Genomic DNA, 18,640 nt, shown 5'->3' with positions numbered 1-18,640 from the left:
AGTCACAGACTGAAACAGGCTCCAGGCTCTGAGCTGGCAGTCAGCACAGAGCCCGACGCGGGGCTCGAACCCACGAACCGCGAGATCATGACCTAAGCGAAAGTCGGACGCTTAACCGACTAAGCCACCCAGGTGCCCCTGGTATCATCCTATTTTACAACGAGACCACTGAGGCAGAGGTATGAGGCAATTTGTCCCTGGATCCCTGAGCGATCCAGGCTTTGCTCAGGCACGGGTTTCACGGCCAGGGTTCCTGAGCACCAGGTGATAGGACCATTTATTAACTCCCCTTTGGTTGGAAAACATCATTTACAGCTTGACTCCTCTTTTGAGTTGTTTTTTAGAAGGATATACACCAAAATGTGAACCAGAGTTATATCAGACTATGGCAATTGTGCGTTTTCTTTACCATAATTCCCAAATTTCTGACAATAAATGTGTATTAGTTGAACAATCAAAAAACATCTTTAAAAGGAAAACCTTCATAATGTTACCTATAGCATAACTTAAGTCGTTGAGGCCAGTATATTAGCTACCATTCCAGATGCAGGCCACTGGCAAAGTTGTTGAGCGTCTGACCTCAGCTCAGGTCATGATCTCACGGTTCGTGGGTTCGAGCCCCGCACTGGGATCTCTGTCGACAGCTAAAAGCCTGGAGCCTGCTTCCAATTCTGTCTCCCTCTCTCTCTGTCTCTCAAAAATAAAGAAGCATTTAAAAAGTTTGGGGATTGTTTTTTAAAAAGATTTTATTTTTAAGTCATCTTTATACCCAATGGGGGCTCGAACTTACAACCCCAAGATCAAGAGTCACAGGCTCCACCAACTGAGCCAGCCAGGCGCCCCTCACTGAAGTTTTCATAGTGCTTCCCATGTGTCGCTGGGTACCCGGACGGCACAAGCACCCCATTGGCCTCTGGATGTGGCGAATCCACTACTCAAAACGGAGCCAATACGACTTTCCTTATCATTGGCATTTATTAAGTGCTTCTGCGGGCAAGAAGATACGTAGGATCTTTATGCATATTATTTCCTTTACTCCTCATAAATAACTTCATAAGAGGCAGAAGCTATTGTTCTCATTTCACGGGGGGGGGTGGGGGGGTAGTGAGGATCAGACCCCTGCAAGGTCACAATACCAGACAGCTGCAAAAGCTGGCTTCTAATCTCAGGTCTGTCCTACCCCAAACCCCAGGCTCCCCCTTCCTCCTTCCAGAGAAGTGGCTACTCCACTGGCTAGCCCAAAACACCTACTCCCAAACCTCTAAATCCTAACGCTTGATTATCACTAAAAAAAAAAAAAAATCACCAAAGAGAAACCCTCGTACTAACTCGAGGAATTTCAGCTTCAACACGTTGGATGAACTGACCTTCCCCAACTGACCTGTCAACGGAACCACCTGTCGCTTTCCGGGGAAAACACACACCTCCCTCGGCCCCCGGTCGTATAATCTCTGGCCCTCTGCGAGAACTTACGACCCTACCCAGGGCTTTCTGCCTGCAGCCCCCTCCTCTTTTCCAGGAGGGGAGTCACCCGTCCCAGAAACCGGTTTCCAGCTCTGGCTTGGTTTCAAGTGAAGGCACCTTTCCCCTCCCTAGGGAGCGGAGTCTACTAATGCTCCGTTATCTTCTCTCCCCACTGCCCGGGGATGACAATCTAGGCCCGTTTTGCAAGTCCGTGCAGAAAATCGCTAGTCTCCCGTCCTCGTTCCTGAAGCAAACGACCCTTGGTTGAGGCAACGGTGGCGGAGAGAAGTTAAGAGGCGAGGCTGGCAAGGGACCGGACGGGCACTCGCCCCAGGTCCTAACTTGGAGCGGGAATCCGCCTTCCCACCCCGGACACCGGCAGCCCGAGAGCCGGCGGGAGCCCCTCCGCACCCGCGCCGCTCCCTCCCAGGACATCCCCGCGGGGAGGCTGTTCCGGTCTCAGACACGTGCCCCTCCGCGACTCCTCCAGAATCTGCCAGATCCCACTCCCCACCCCCCCACCCCCACCAACGCCCGCCCCCGACTCCGGCAGCACTTGCAAACCCTACCCAGCGGCCACACGGCCGCTCGCGAGGTGCGGCGGGCCGGGCCTCCGGCGCGGACGGCTCAGAAGCCGGGTCAGAACTCACCCGCCTCTCCTGGGCCCGGCGGGGTCCCGAGAGCGTCTTGGCGGCGGCGGCGGCCGGGGACTCGGGAGCGCGGAGGAGCAGCCCGCCGGCGGCCGCCATGGCGCGCGGCGAGGCGCGGGCACGGGCGGGCGCCGCAGCACCGGGAGCAGCGGGCTCGGCTCGGGCCCACGTGGGCGGCGCGCGAGGACCCCGCGCGGCTGCCCCGCCGGCTCCTGCGGTCGCGTCCCTTCCTGGTGCCGAGGCGCCCGCGAGCGTACGGGCCGCGGCGGCCGCTGCTCTGGGAGGCCCTCGCGGGCTTGGCCGGTGGCGGGCGAGGCCGCAGAAACACTCAGCCCTGGAGTTCGTGCCTGTGAAGCTGAGTGTCTCTGAGAGACCAGAGGCCGTGTGCCATCTAGCCAACGCTTCCTTCGTTTGCCGCCGGGCTGCCGCTTCCCCAGCACTTCAGTCGCGCGGGAGGTCTCTCCAGGGGCCTGGGGCTCGGCTGCCCGGAGAGGGTGCGCTCGAGGCTCCCTGCCCCTCGCCCAGTGCGGCCGAGTCAGGGCGCTTCTCGGTCCGGCCCGCGGAGCGGGCCCGCTTTCTAGACAGGCAAGCGCCTTGGCCACCTGGCAGAGCCGGGTCGCCTAGCAACGGCGGGGTCCTTCCTGGCTCGGCGGCGCTCCGGGCCTGAGGGGAGAAAGCCGCTGCGGAGGGCGCTGGGGGCCGGAGGCGGCGGCGGCGCGAGAGGCGGCAACGGGACGGCGGCGCGAGGTTGGCGCGCCCCGGGATCCGGCCACTGCACTTGAGGGGAGATGAGCTCGGCTGACAAGGCCCGGGTGGGGCTCGCGGCCGACGGGCCTGCGCCGCCCGAGGAGGAGGAGGGCGAGGGGGGCGGCGAGGCGGGCGGGAAGGAGCCGGCTGCAGACGCGGCCCCCGGGCCCAGCGCCGCGTTCCGCTTCCTGGTGACTCGGCGGGAGCCGGCCGTGAAGCTGCAGTACGCGGTGAGCGGCTTGGAGCCGCTGGCCTGGTCCGAGGACCACCGCGTGTCCGTGTCCACGGCCCGCAGCATCGCTGTGCTGGAGCTCATCTGCGACGTGCACAACCCGGGCCAGGACCTGGTCATCCACCGCACCTCTGTGCCCGCTCCTCTCAACAGCTGCCTCCTTAAAGTAAGTCACCTCCTGGGCCCCAGCCCTGGGGTCTCCTCCGGCCGCGCTCCGGCGTTACGGGTCCCTGGGGAGTCTCGGGATTTCCCCCTCGTCGCATCCAGAGTGGCTGGGGTCGCCGCTTTTTTTTTTGTTTGTTTTGTTTTGAAAAGTAAACAGAAAACCTCGCAGCCGTTTGCGCCCAGTTTTCCAGATCACGCTCTCCCCACCCCCCACTTTCTCTCTCTCTCTCTCTCTCTCTCTCATACACACACTCGTATCCCGGGAGCTTTCCTCGGAGCCAGGTCCTTCCTCCGGCCCAGCGTCTGCCCCACTGCTGGCGCTGCTTGCACTCTCTGGTGCTTTCTGAGACTCCGCCCCCTTTGACCCAACCCCAGACCTTGCCTCTACGTTGCTCCTATTGTCTGGAACCGACTCCCCGAGGCCCTCGGCCGGCTTTGTTTACTGTGACGTGCCCTCTTGTCGTGCCTCTTCTGCTCCCAAGGAAGTTTGGTCCTTTTAATGGTCTCCCCTTAGCGACTTTATTACACGGATGGTCCTTCCCACCTTGAGCGGCTGAGAACTCTAGTTTCGTGTTTTTTTTGTTGCCGAAAATCCTTGGGATGTAGCATGAAAAGCCTCTGGAAATAAATGCAGTTCTTAAACCTCGAGGTCTCTGCATAGATTTAGTTCTTTCAGCTTCATACAAGCGAAGTTTGCCTTCAGAACTTTCGGGCTCTTTAATTTGCAGTTTTGAGATCACTATTTTCCAGTTGGTTTCCCCCTGCCCTGAATAGGAAGTCCTAGCATTCATTAGTGGTTGAAAGGATAAAAACTTTCCCTGTTTCCTTTCTAGATCTTTAGGCCTAGCTGTGATCTATAAACGTGCACTCCTTTATCCAGCGGATACTTGAATAGCACCGGGTATCAGCCTAGTGCTGATCTAGGGTCAGGAAAGAAGGCAGCGCCCAAAACAAAGCCCCTGCCTTCATGGCGCCTACGTTCCTCAGCAAGTCGTGCACAGTCACTACTGTAATAACGGATGGTGATACGCACTGTAGAGATGTGTATCTGTGCCCAGAGGATGTATTTATATGAAAGTGAAGGGTTTGGGAACTTTTTCTGCACCACCAATTTTAAGTATGAACCAGTCGCCATGGCTAAGGTGCGGGGAGCCCAGACCACTTTTTTTTCTTTAGTGTTCTTGAAAGTTTTAAGCAAACAGCACGTCACTGAGTTAGGTCATCTGTAGACTGGTATGACTAAACCCTGTGAGATCTTCTTGGAGAAGGTCTGAACAAATTGGTTCAAGTGTAAACGAATCAGGTAGGCTCTGGCAAAACTGTGGAATTGAGAAACAGGGAGGGAGGTGGAAGAAAGGGGCTTTAAAAGGGACATCCTACTCTTTCTAAGGCTGTTCACGTGCGCACGAACTAGAGGAAACTTTAAGTGTGCGTGTCCAGCATGGTGCAGATTGAATACTTGAGCGGAGAATTTGAAGAATAGAAGACACAGGGAGGTGCTTTCATCAGGGAATGTTACCTGGTGGTAAGTCTGAAGTGGTCCTGAAAGAACGTAGGATTTGGTTCAAAAGAGGAACATGGGAAGGGGGCCTCCATGTAAGAGAACGAGCCGTCCATCTTATGTAATTAAGTCACTCACATAATTAATTGTATAAGTAATGATGGGTCGACGAGCTCTTCGGAGGGAAAGTGAGGTGAAGCCAATTTGGGAACTTTGACCATCTGAAGAAATTGACTTCAATCTAAGAAACCCGAAGGGCTGTGACCATTTCATAAGCGTGGACTGAGCGGGGATGGTTCAGGAATATGACCCCGGTGGGCCCAGAGGCAAGAAAATGATTGTTGCGGTCAGTATAAGACAGAGGTTAAGGGATTGGGCTTTGGCACAAAACAGCAAGATAGGACACTGTCTACAAGGGGGTTGATAAAACCTGCGTGGTTTAGACTTTTTGGAAGATTAAATACATCTACGTGCGTGTGAATATGGATACGTATATGCGCACATACACACAATACAGTTCCCGGCACGCTGTAGGTACTCAAAGTAATAAATGCAGTCATACAGATAGGAATAGGGTCTGGATTAATGCTGTAGCTATGGACACAGAGCTATCCAGAATATTCTGATAAAACTTGGACTCTCCATTGTTTGCACAACTGTCTAACAAGTAATGGCACATCTTTTGTATTTCGCTTGTACATGATAGTTTGCCCCAAGTTCATTAGTGGCATCGCCTCCTTATGTACTGTTCTTTGGTACACACGTCACACAAACTGTGCATCAGTTAGCAGTCGTACCAGACCGGGACCATTTGGTGTATGAATGCCAAGTTGTCTCTGCAGTTCTGAAAGAGGCTTCTGTGGGGTGGATCCCGGGGTGTGATGGCAGGCCCGTAAAGAAGTCTCTATCAGTACTGTGATGGCTCTACCCTTTGGTAGTGCCTAAGGCTTTGAATTGCTCAGTGCTGGCCCCCTTGCCTTCACTCTGGGACACAAGGTGGCCCTTCTGCAGCCTGGATCAGTTTAGTGTATGGCACGGCTAGAAGGTTGGATGCTAAGCCCCTCTGAACCTTTTGCTCTATGACCCTATTATTTAGATCATGAATTTCTTTCAGGAACATAATGCAGTTATGTGGTAGTTCAAATACTACCTGCTGTTTGTAAGCTACTGTCCTGGGCACTGAGGTTGTATGATATAAAGGAAAATGCTAGAAGTGAATGAGCTGAAAAGCAATACAACTGTGATTTAGGAATAATTTGCGGGGTGCCTGGGTGGCTTAGTAGGTTAAGCGTCCAACTCTTGGTTTTCAGCTCAGGTCATGATCTTGCAGTTTCGTAGGTTTGAGCCTCATGTCGGGCTCGGCGCTAACAGTGTGGAGCCTGCTTGGGATTCTCTTTCTCTCTCCCTCCCTTCGCCCCTCCCCCACTCGTGCTGTCTCTGGCTCTCAAACAAACTTTAAACAGAGAATGATTTGCAGTTTTTCTTCCCATCGGACTGCTGAGTTAATCATCATCTAGTTGGCTACAGTTCCAAATTCTAATAATATTTCTATAACTGATTTTATTCTGTATGAATTGTTGGGAGTATGAGAAAGTATTAACTCCATATTTAGTAACTGTTGGCTGTCTTTGGAATCCTCTCCTTGCCTTCAAGAAGTCTCCTCTTGAGTAACTTCAGGTGAATTTCTATTCACTAGGCACTTATAAAGGAATTAGCTATTAGCAGTAACAGTGGCCAGCTGGGAACAGGCGGGTATATAATTAAATGTTTGGCTGGGTGTGGTCCCCCGGGAGCTGGGCTCCGCCTGTGGTGTGTGTCCCTTGAGCATCTGAGCGCACGTTTTAATTTGATAGCTAGTTTTGTGACTTGGAGACTTACAAGACGGGGCAGTGTTCCCATTCAAACTAATACGTTAGAAATTACCACACAAAACCGTACAGGTTTTCTCCATTGGTTGAGATCCAAGCTGCCCTCTATCCTCCTACAATGAGTAGGACCAGGAGTTGCTTTTATTTCATCCTCTGCTACCATTTACAGGTTCTGTTAAGTTTACTTTTAGTTCTACGGTAGCGTTTATTTGTAGCAAATCTACCTATTCTAAAGATTATTGTTTAGTTTACAGTATTAGGAGATTTGTGAATGATTTTAGATCTTCCCTTTATTTGGTGGACAACTTTATATCTACTCCACATTTTACTTCCTCTTATTAGGGCTCCTTAACATTTACTTACTCCTCAGAGAGCATTCTTCATCATCATAGCTAACGTTGAGCTCTTATTAATAGGTGCTTGATGGGCACTTGGCTGGCTCAGTCAGTAGATACTCTCTTGATTGATTGATTGATTGATTGATTGATTGATTTGGAGAGAGGGAAGGAGAGTGCACTCAGGAGAGGGAGAGAGAGAATCTTAAGCAGATTCCATGCCCAGCATAGGGCATGATCTCACAACCATCAAGATTAACTTGAGATTAATGGAGCCACCCAGATGCCCCAGTCAGTAGAGACTCTTGATCTCAGGGTCATGCGTTCAAGCCCCACATTGGATGTGGGAACTACTTAAAAAAAAAAAGGCGCTTTACATCTTTTGACTTATTTGAACTTCCTAACTCTACGAGACCTGTATTGTTCTCTTTTTATAAATGAGAAAATTAGGGCCAGAAGGTTTAAGCATTTGTGCATTGTCACAAAGCTACCTACCATGTGATAGAGCCAGGATTTGAACCCAGGTCTTGGCATCATAGCACAGATTTTTCAGTCATCATGCTGTGCTTCATTCTGTCATCTTTCAAATTTTATTTACCCATACAAGGCTCTGGGCTTTGATTAGCATTATTTTATCAACAGGCTAGGCAGCTACACTTCTGTTTAACTGGAATTTCCAGTCTGTAGTTCTCCAGCATGTTCATAAATGTATCCAAGAGGCTACCTTAAATGCGTTTCTAAATCAAGATAGACTGCCTAAGCCACCATTTCCGGAGTACTCTTTAGGATAATAAATGATGGCGCCACCCAGAAAAAAGTTCTGTTGTTCGAAAAAAAGACAAACTCTAGGTAAGTCTCTCAGTAACTCCCTGGCCAAGGCATTTAGTGTGCTCCTGAGACTTTTCAGAGCGAGGTGGTGGGTCGCATACAGCATTCCAAGACCTACTTGGCCACATGGCAGTTCTTCAAGGGACCGTTTGAGGGGGGGGGCGGGGGGGGGTAACATTCTTTGTAACACAATTTAGGAAAAGCTAGTTATCTAATTCATTTGGTGGACTTTATACCTACTTTTCTATGCTTATTATGTCATTAAGCAGTTTCAACAGAAAAGAGTCAGATTAGATTTTTCTGGTTATCCTGTGCTGACTTCTAATGATTCCTTCTGTCTACACAAACCTTTTATTTGTTAATAATTGAGGAATTTTGTTCCCTAGCAGACTTAATGGTCTGTTATCTATTTTCCATTTAGGGAATACTTTAAAACTATTGGACTTTGGTTTTCTGACCTATTCCCAGTTCAAGCTTTATCTAGGACCAGTTAGTGGTTTGTAGTTCAGCATCTTCCAAGTTTTTCCTGTGTCCTGGAGTGTAACTCCTCTGGGCTTGGGGACTTAAACTCATTTAAAGTGACTTTTATTAGATCCATATATGTCTTAGGCTTGAATTCCTTTGTAATCATCTAATAACCACCCTTTCCAGTTGGAAGATCAGCGGCTGTGTGAAAGGAGATTGTCACTAAATCTGGAAGATTCTGCATTCTTTCTCTGGATCTGTTTCCCTAAAGACAGTGGGGTCAAGTCCTTTTCTCTTCCTGCCTCACACCTAACAGAAAGCACAGTTCCCTTGGCTCCTGCTTTGTTGTCTTTTAGCCTTCCTGGCTCTGAACCACTTTCTTTTGGTCATCTATCTCCTCCTTTGTCTTTAACGTCCTTTAAGATCTTTTTAAAGCGCTTGCCATCAAACAGCTAGGCACTAAATAAACACCACCACTGATACATGTCACAGACTTGGAGAAGGGAGTGATGGGTGAAAGCCAGAATGATCTCAGAAGGCCTCAGAGAGAGAATTGGACCTGGTGGGATGGATGGGATTTATATAGAAAAACAGAGCATTCCAGACAAGGGGGCCAAGGGAGGCAGAGGAGGGAATATTCAAGGAATGGCAACTAGTCTAACCGGAGTGGATGTTATTCTATAGAAACAGTGGATGTAGCCTTTGGAGTTGGCTTTCAGCACAATTTCTAAATGAAATTTTAGATAGAAACCTAAAGCTGGCATTTGTATCACAAAACATTGTAAAAACTCAAAATATCCAGCTGTATCAAAGATGTATATGGATGTGTGTTTTCATGAATATGTAATGTTTATGGTTTTGTGAGTAGTTCAGCTGCGTGCTCTAAATGCGTTAAAGACAAGTACGTCACTGTTACTGCCGCTATTTATGGCAGTTCTAGGAAGAATATGGGAGGCAGGCTTTGAATCATGGCAACATTTATTCTGACTCTTAAAAAAAAAAATCTTTATTTCTTGAGTAAGTCCTCATCTACTTTCAGACATGCACTTGATCTTTTAAATGCATGTCTTTCAAAATTAAGAGAATTGTTACAAAATTCTAGGTATGTTAACGTGACCTGGTTAACACTGATTGATCAATCGGTACCCTAAGTGATGTCAGTATATTCCTCTTAGAGTGACATATTTATCTGAGAGTCTTTATGTCTCTTATTTTCAGGTTGGCTCCAAAGCAGAAGTTGCTGAGTGTAAGGAGAAGTTTGCCACCTCGAAAGACCCCACAGTCAGTCAGACTTTCATGTTGGACCGGGTGTTCAACCCTGAGGGGAAGGCTCTGCCACCGTTGAGGGGATTCAAATATACTAGCTGGTCCCCCATGGGTTGTGATGCGAATGGCAGGTGCCTCCTGGCGGCACTGACCATGGACAATCGCCTGACCATCCAGGCCAACCTCAACAGACTCCAGTGGGTCCAGCTGGCTGATCTGACAGAGATTTATGGAGAACGCCTTTACGAGACCAGTTACAGGCTCTCTAAAAACGAGGCTCCTGAAGGGAATCTTGGGGACTTCGCTGAGTTTCAGAGGAGACACAGCATGCAGACTCCAGTGCGCATGGAGTGGTCGGGCATCTGCACCACGCAGCAGGTCAAGCATAACAACGAGTGCCGGGACGTGGGCAGCGTGCTCCTGGCGGTCCTCTTTGAGAACGGCGACATTGCCGTGTGGCAGTTTCAGTTGCCCTTTGTGGGGAAGGAATCCATCTCTTCGTGCAACACGATCGAGTCAGGAATCAACTCTCCCAGTGTTCTGTTTTGGTGGGAATATGAGCACAATAATCGGAAAATGAGCGGCCTTATTGTGGGGAGTGCTTTTGGACCTGTAAAAATTCTTCCCGTTAATCTCAAAGCAGTTAAAGGCTATTTCACTCTAAGGCAGCCTGTTGTCTTGTGGAAAGAAATGGACCAGTTGCCGGTGCACAGCATTAAGTGTGTCCCTCTCTATCACCCTTACCAGAAGTGCAGCTGTAGCTTAGTGGTGGCTGCAAGAGGGTCCTATGTGTTTTGGTGTCTTCTGCTGATCTCCAAAGCAGGCCTCAATGTTCACAACTCCCATGTCACAGGCCTTCACTCGCTGCCGATCGTCTCCATGACTGCGGACAAGCAGAACGGGACAGTGTATACTTGTTCCAGCGACGGCAAGGTGAGGCAGCTGATTCCCATCTTCACGGATGTGGCGTTAAAGTTCGAACACCAGTTAATCAAACTGTCAGATGTGTTTGGCTCGGTGAGGACGCACGGGATAGCGGTGAGCCCCTGCGGCGCGTATCTGGCCGTCATTACGACCGAGGGCATGGTCAACGGCCTCCACCCCGTTAACAAAAACTACCAGGTCCAGTTTGTTACTCTCAAAACATTTGAGGAGGCAGCTGCTCAGCTCCTGGAGTCTTCCGTGCAGAATCTCTTCAAGCAGGTAGATTTAATAGATCTAGTACGCTGGAAGATTTTAAAAGATAAACACATCCCGCAGTTTTTACAGGAAGCTTTGGAAAAAAAGATCGAAAGCAGTGGGGCCACCTATTTTTGGCGTTTCAAACTGTTCCTCCTGAGGATTTTGTATCAGTCGATGCAGAAAACCCCTTCGGAAGCATTGTGGAAACCCTCCCACGAGGACTCCAAAATCTCGCTAGTTGACTCCCCTGGGATGGGCAATGCCGAGGACGAACAAGAGGAAGGCACGTCTTCCAGACAGGCCGGTCGGCAGGGCCTTCAGGAGCGGAGCAGAGAGGGCGACCCGGAGGACCCCATTGATGATTCGCTGGCCCCGTCTGGAGAGGCGGGGGGCCGGGAGCCGATGGAGGAGAAGCTCCTGGAGATCCAGGGGAAGATCGAAGGCGTAGAAATGCACTTGACCAGGGAGCACATGAAGCGGGTCTTGGGAGAAGTGTACCTGCACACCTGGATCACAGAGAACACAAGCATCCCCACCAGGGGCCTCTGCAACTTCCTGATGTCAGACGAAGAGTACGACGACCGCACGGCTCGGGTAGGTGTTTCTCACAGAAGCAGCAAGTCCGTCAGAGGTCTGCTTTCTGCCTGGGGCAGAAACGGTCTGAATGGAATTCCTAACCCGACTTTGGCTTTGATGTTTTGTAGGTAGTTGAGTGGCATGAGATGCAGGAGAATAAATAGGAAACGTGGATTAATGCAGAGGACATTTTCATATCACACCAAGAGTGTTTCGATTCTTCCCCCCACCGCGGCCTTGATTGAAAAACAAGGTTTGCAGGCTCAGGTCCGCTGGCTGTGGATGAGCTGGAGGAGGCGTCATTTAGCGAGTAGTATGTGATTGGGCAGTGACAGCAGGGGACGTGTGACACCCTGCTTTCTTCCTGTTTGCAGAAGGTTCTGGGGTTGGGGGACGGGGTGGCAGGGGCTCACGGATGGCTCACATTTGGGAGGACTTGAGGAAGCCTTTTGACGCAGTCAAGAAGGGCATGTCAAGTAATCAAATTATTACTCATGTTTATTTTTACAAAACTGGGCAGAATCTTTATTTTGATATAGAAGCATCTTAGAGCCTTATCCAAAATGTATTCCACAGATTTCAAGTTTGCTGGTAGAACAATAGGGTTACATTCTGTCCTCCTCTTATTTTTTTTTTTTAATATTTTTATTTATTTCTAGGAGAGAGAGAGAGACAGCGTGAGCAGGGGAGGGTCAGAGAGAGAGGGAGACGCAGACTCTGAAACAGGCTCCAGGCTCTGAGCTGGCAGTCAATACAGAGCCCGACGTGGGGCTCGAACCCACGAACCGCGAGATCATGACCTAAGCGAAAGTCGATCGCTTAACCGACTAAGCCACCCAGGCGCCCCTCTGTCCTCCTCTTAGAGGCTCCCCGTGCACCGTATCCTTTTGAGGAATCTGAGAATTCCTGCAGAAAAGAAGCCATCTAATTTTGTGTACTTCATTGTTATCCTGACATTGGGGAACCTTTGTCTGAGCTAACAGCTGCTAAAATCCTGAAGAATTTGTGTTTCAAGGAACATACTTTATACTAAAATATTCAAAACTACAGAAGCCTGTGTTCCCTTTTACTCTTAAGATTGACACTTCTCACTGCCCAAGGTCTTAACATTGAAGGGAATAGGGGCGCCTGGGTGGCTCAGTCGGTTAGGCGCCTGACTCTTCTGGATTTCAGCTCAGGTCATGATCTCACAGTTAGTGAGTTTGCGCCCCACCTGCCTGGACTCTTCTCTCTCCCTCTGCTCCCCTTGCGTGCTCTCTCTGCTTCTCTCAAAATAAATAAACTTAAATAAAATTGAAGGTAGTAATGTTAAACCACACACAAATTCCTTGTTGCCCTGTCTTGTAGGAAAGTGTGCATATCCACCCCTCAGTTATTACTCCTGGGGTATTCGCAGTGATCTCAAGAGTACTTACAACGTACTGTTCACACAACTGACTTTTCATCTTTGAAAGTCCACTCTAAAAAGTATGTCATTGTGCTCTGAATTGCCCGGAAGTTTTCTGGTTATCACTCTTTCACAGGACCTAGCAGGAATATTACGAGAGTCAGTGGAAGATTAACAGAACATTTTAGGAAGTATGTGGTGGAAGTTGGTGGTAATCACCTACTGCTGTCAGGATGTTTGGCCCAACTAGAAAAGGAGGGAGAGGTGGTTGTCCCTGTTGTAAGGGACCATAAATTAGAGTTCTTAAGGCTACAAAACCCAAAAAAGCCAAAAGGTAATGGGCTTTAAATTTGTAAATTACATAAGAGTGGGTCAGACACCCTCTGGGCTGTTCAGATACCCTTCAAAACAGTGAGCTGATTTCAGTGAACGGCTGACCCAGAGAGTTCTTCCACCAGAGCTTAAGTGTAAATGGATTACAAATCTTGAAGGACATCATCTCCTAGTAAGACGCCATAGTTCTGAAAGCTCGCTGTATCCCGTGCCTCCAAGAGATGTGCCAGTGAAGGTGTTTTCAGCAAACGAGTGAAGTAGATAACTTTTGTTAGACTTCCATTTTTAAAGTGGTATAATCCTAATGAAGCAAAGAAAAGCTGAAATACAGACCAGGCCTAGACCCTGCCCTGTGGACCCTTCTCACGGGGCCCACCACGCCTCTGCTGTGGGGCTCAGGATCGCAGAGGGCAAGCTGCTAGACCAGATTGGCCGTGGTCTTGGGGCTATCAGAAAGGGAAATTATTACTTTTTTTTTTTTTTTACTCCTGATTACCTTTATGCTTTGTAAGCCTCTTTTAAAGAATGGACATTTGTACAGTCCTACAAAGTTAGCGTTTCACGTAATACTTCGCCCATAGGGATCATGCTTTTCCTTCTTAAATCATTACCAAGGCTAGCGAAGTGCTTTGTCTCCTAACAGAATTCTCATTCCTGCTTTCAGAAGCTGCAAAAACAAGGCAAGTGGTAAGATTTTGGTTTTCAGAACGGTTTTTTCTTTAGTGGTGACCGTTCGCCCTGTTGTCACAGGCTCCCTGAACAAATGTATTTTCACAGCCAGTCTACACAAGGAGGTGTGGCTTTGTCACGTTCAGACACTGAGCAGCGTGTGTGCAAATGCTCACCTCCCATCGCGTGTGGATACGGATAGGACAAGGCGTGTTTTCGTTCCTCCACTGTGTCCAGAGACGTTTTCTTTGAGAAGCCTTGCACTCACACCACTCAACAGCGCCGACTGCTCTGTCTTCCTAGGTGCTGATTGGACACATCTCGAAGAAGATGAACAAACAGACCTTCCCTGAGCACTGTAGTCTGTGCAAGGAGGTCTTGCCGTTCACGGATCGCAAGCAGGCAGTCTGCTCCAACGGCCACATTTGGCTCCGGTAAGCCATTTCAAGCCAGCCCCTGCTTTTGCCCCTTTTCCGGTTTTGTACACACCGAGCACCGTAAAGTGTGTAAAACGTGTGACCACAGCATGCTGCCCTGTGCCACTGGGGTGGAGAGAAGCCACGACTGAGGCACAGGCATAGACTCTCTTCATCAGTCTGACTAAGGCAAGACCCTCTTTAAAGACTGTGTTTTTACCACCCGACGCACAGAGGGATTTCTTTATTTTGGTGATACTGTCTTCCTTTGAAATAGCATTAACCTTTTAAAGTATTATACAAGTAGTATCTGTTAAGGTAGTGGAGTATAAAAGAGCTTGTGCACTTTTTGGGCTCTGACTTTATACTAAAAGCTGGGAGTCTTCCTTCTCTCGCTGTCAGAGGGCGTCTTGGCGAGCTTAGATTTTACAGAGCTGGGAGCCGTGTTTGACACCGGCCAGCACGCCCCTTCTTGCTCCCTGAAGCGCCTGCATCCCCTGGCTCCCCGGACGGCGTCCTCCCTGGTTTTCTTCCCACCTCTGACTCTTCGTTCTTAGTTGTCTGCTGATTCTGCTTCATGCCCCTGATGTCCTTGTTGGACCTGTTTTTCTTCAGTCCGTGCTTCCTTGGCAGGCCACACCACCTGTATGCTGGTGACTTAAACGGAGAGCTTTAGCCTGACTCTCTCCCCCAAATCCAGACTTCTGCTTCTAACCACCTGTTCACGGTCTGTATTTGGAAATTTAATAGGCGTTTCAGATTTGCATCCAGCCTGTTCTCACTGCCTCCACCTCCCCAGTCCTGGCGAAGACCCCAAACCCCCTTGCCTGGATGGCGTAGTTTTCTCCCAGCAGGTGTCCCTGCTCGCTCTGTGCCCTCCCATCTGTATTCAGTGTGGCCATGGTTGTGATCCTGCTAAGATTTCATCCACTCATGCACCCCTCTTTCTGCTCAGAACTCTCCGGAGGCTGCCCGTTTGTGATGAGTAAACACTAGAATCCCTTCAGTGACCACGACTACACAGCCTGGCCCCCATCCCCTCTCTGACCTCCTCTCCCGTGTTTCTCCGCCTTGCTTTCAGGTACACAAGGCCCCCCTCCTTCTTCAGGATGTCCGCACTGCCGTGCTCGCTGCCTGGAGTGCTCCTCCGGCTGGTGTCCGCGTGGCTTCCTTAAGTGTCCCTTAATGGGTTAGGCCTTCCTGGCCATGCTGCCTTGTACCGTGGCCCCTGCTGGCGTCCCCTGCCTCCTGGTTCTCCCATCGCTCTTCATCGTCTTCTTGTACTCCCTGGCAGTCCCCGCCTCTTCATAGATTTTTACTTTGTTTCTCTGTCTCCTCTGGAATAGAAAGCTCCGTGAGGACAGGGAATTTTGTGTTCACAGCTACTCACTAGAACAATGGCTGGTCCCTGGTGGGCACCCAGTCCACCTGCCCTTTGTAGCCTGGTCCTGGTGGGTGTTGGGTGAGTAGTCACAGGACGGGGCTGAACCTGGGGCTTTTCTCCCCTCCCATCTCTCTCTTTGCACCATGAATTTTGTCTTCTGTCCCTTTCAGGCTTTCCCCGCTGTACCGTCACATTCTTAAACATAGTGCACAGATCTCCTCTGCAAAATCACTTACGTGAATAGTTTTCTATATAGTATCTGATTCTTTTTTAACATATCAAAAATTCAAAGCATGGACAGGTACAGACAATAAACTCTTTCCCAGTGCCACACATGGCCAACGAGAAGTGGCAGCGACTGGACCGGAAGCTTTGTATCTTGTGGCTCAGCAACCCGCCCCCAGCAGTGGCCCTTACTGAGCTGGGGCAGCACAGGTCTGGGCAGCTCTGGGGCGCAGAGGGCTACGCTGTTGCCACGCACTTGAGTGCGGTTTACATGCTTTACGCGGTCAGTGGGTGGTTTTCAGGAACTGTCTGTGACCAGTTTCTCCTGACAATCCAGTGTGTCTTCTCTCAGGTGCTTTTTAACCTACCAGTCCTGCCAGAGTCTGATCTACAGAAGGTGTTTGCTCCACGACAGCATAGCCCGCCATCCGGCCCCGGAAGGTGAGTGCTGGCCCGGCTAGGGGGGGCTGCTCTGAATCTGCTCGGGTCAGGCCCCACCCCGCAGGGCCCTAGGCCAGCAGGACTGACGGCAGGCTCATTCTCCTCCTGGCAGTCCTGGCACTATTATCGTGAAGCCACAACTAATGAAAAAATGATCAACGGAATATATCGTGTGGAAGGACAGACTGCATGTTGGCGTGTGAGCAGGGGTGCAGTTTGCTGTTCCGTTACCGCAAATTATTCATTCAAAAAAGTGCCACAGCTTGTGTTAGATGGCACGTGTACATTATATTTGGAGGGAAATTGTGCCAATGGTAAGGTGTACAAAGACCGTATTGCCAAGCCAGAACATTCCGTGTGCGCTTGGACGACTCCTTCTGGTAGCCGTGATGGGGTTTTCTTGGTTCGTCTGTATTCTATCTCCTGATAGCCCCGCTGACAAAGCCCACATTTCTGAGATGATGAGTTGGAAGTAAGATCTAGACACGGACAAGGAATTAGCAACTTAAATAGTCACCTGAATGCCAGATTCATGACCCAAAGCTTATTCACGTCACGTCGCACCCTAACCAGATAAGCTACCTAGACGTGAGCATGTTCAGTTATACACACGTTTGGGGGAAATTTGTGGTCTCGATTAACTAAAACAAAACATTCTCCATAAAACTAAGTCCTTTTTTTTTTTTTTTTTTTTTTGAGGTTTATTTATTTTAAGACTGAGAAAGAGTGAGGGAGGTGGAGAGGATCCCAAGATCCCAAGAGTGAGAGAGAGGATCCCAAGCAGGCTCCATGCTGTCAGCACAGAGCCCGATGCAGGGCTCGATCTCACAGACCATGAGATCATGACTTGAGCCAGTTTTGAAACAAATTTGGGGAAACTCACTGCAATTGAGAATTGGTATACTATTTAGACAGGAAATCAGGAAAAAATTGAAACAAATCAAAGAAACACACACACCTGCCAACTGACTTTGAGTTGAGCTACACACAGCTTTAGGAAGAATGAGAATCTCTGGGTCTGGAGCGCCGTCACACAGTAGGGCACTTGCAGACTAGGGGCGTTTTTAAAGGGGGAGAAGGTGTTGAGCCAGTGTGGTCATGCTTTTTTCCAAGGAATGCATTTTTAAAAATTACCATTACTGTAATTTCATAAGAGAATATTTTATGGGATCCTGGGTGGCTCAGTCCTTTAAGTGTCTGACTTCAGGTCATGATCTTGAGGTTCATGAGTTGAAGCCCCACATCGGGCTCTGTGCTGACAGCTCAGATCCTGGAGGCTGCTTCAGATTCTGTGTCTCCCTCTCTCTCTGCCCCTCCCTCACTTGTGTGTGCGCGCTCTTTCTCTCTCTCTCTCTCACAGAAAGAAATGAACATTAAAAAAATATTTTAAGGTTAACAGTGTACTAAGGGTATGTTCTCAGAACAATCTAGTCCTTTCCTTGAAATGAATAAGTTTAGCTGTGTGAATCATTCATTCATTATCCTTATTTTCCTGTTCCATCATAAAGGGCTGAAAATTTCATCGCGCACTTAGCTCTGGGAAGCACAGGTCTAGTCCGGCCTGGTCCAGGAGGTTGGTGGGGGTGCTCTGAGGACGCAGAGCCGGGACCATGCCTCTTGTGCTTCCCTCTGCAGCCGGCCAGGGCTCGGCCCACCTGCTCCGAAGCTGACACTCAGTGCCACTTGTCTTCCTTTGCAGATCCTGACTGGATTAAGAGGTTACTGCAAAGCCCTTGCCCTTTCTGTGACTCTCCTGTCTTCTGAATGTCAGCGGTGGGAAGATGGGAACGACACATGCTCTGTTACAGAAAATACCTTCTGGCCTGAAGATGTAGGACGCGCTGGCTAATCCTGGCCTTCAAGTGGCGAGGCTCTCTCCATGAGTGTAGATCAGGCCCCGGGAACTCATTTCTGAAGTACGGTCCCCATCTCCGGGGACTAAAGGATTTCTCTAAAACAACTGAATGCAGAGATTTTAAGTCACTCTGAGATGAACATTAGCCTCCCCCTCCTTACCCAGTCAGGACACTTATTTTTCAAGTGTTTTGACTGAAGCAGTTTGAACAGCAAGCAGGGCCTGTCATCACTGGGAACAGGGTGATCCTTCTAGAGAGCTGGGGGTAGGGGCTCGCTGGACCCAGTTAGGCTTAACGCCTCCCTCGGTGTGGAGCTGCCTTTGGCTCCAGAGGGCTTCCGTGATGTGCATGGTGTGCGGTGTTCCAGAAGACATTAAAAGTGTCTAAAACAGCACAGGGTCCTGATGCTCTCTTTTGAACACATAGCCACATGTCTGTATCCTGAGGATTCTTGTTTCTCATGCACACCGAAACCATTTTCATAAAACTGTATTTTTAAGAGGTTGAAGCCAAGACTAAAGTTGGCTTTAATGTGTCAAAAGATCAGGTGATTCTCATAGGTTAATAATTGTCTTATTTTTAGTGAGCTCCCACGTTACCAGATTTCCTGTCCTTTCCCCTGGGTGTGTAAAGGGCACCTGGTGTTCCCG

General features: G+C 49.4%; 2 protein-coding genes across 2 annotated transcripts in view; one reads left to right on the top strand and one right to left on the bottom strand.

Annotated features, from left to right (window-relative positions):
• Positions 1–2,251, bottom strand: part of DDX31 (DEAD-box helicase 31) — a 68,811-nt gene extending 66,560 nt beyond the window's left edge. The window contains 1 exon segment of the mRNA XM_039229522.1: positions 2,115–2,251. Coding sequence (XP_039085453.1) covers positions 2,115–2,213 — 99 coding nt within the window. The 5' untranslated portion in view covers positions 2,214–2,251.
• A 606-nt stretch (positions 2,252–2,857) lies between these two features.
• GTF3C4 (general transcription factor IIIC subunit 4) lies at positions 2,858–18,381 on the top strand. The gene is made up of 5 exons (XM_039229520.1): positions 2,858–3,259; positions 9,474–11,297; positions 13,972–14,102; positions 16,046–16,134; positions 17,834–18,381. Exons 1-5 carry the CDS (start codon positions 2,903–2,905, stop codon positions 17,896–17,898), a joined length of 2,466 nt encoding a protein of 821 aa, XP_039085451.1. The 5' UTR covers positions 2,858–2,902; the 3' UTR covers positions 17,899–18,381.
• Positions 18,382–18,640: the final 259 nt, after the last annotated feature.

This window comes from Hyaena hyaena, unplaced genomic scaffold (genome assembly GCF_003009895.1).
Source record: "Hyaena hyaena isolate Hyena2069 unplaced genomic scaffold, ASM300989v1 scaffold_38, whole genome shotgun sequence".
Taxonomy (NCBI): Eukaryota; Metazoa; Chordata; class Mammalia; order Carnivora; family Hyaenidae; genus Hyaena; species Hyaena hyaena.
The sequence above is the reverse complement of the archived record's forward strand: the minus strand, read 5'-3'. Positions and strand labels throughout refer to the sequence as shown.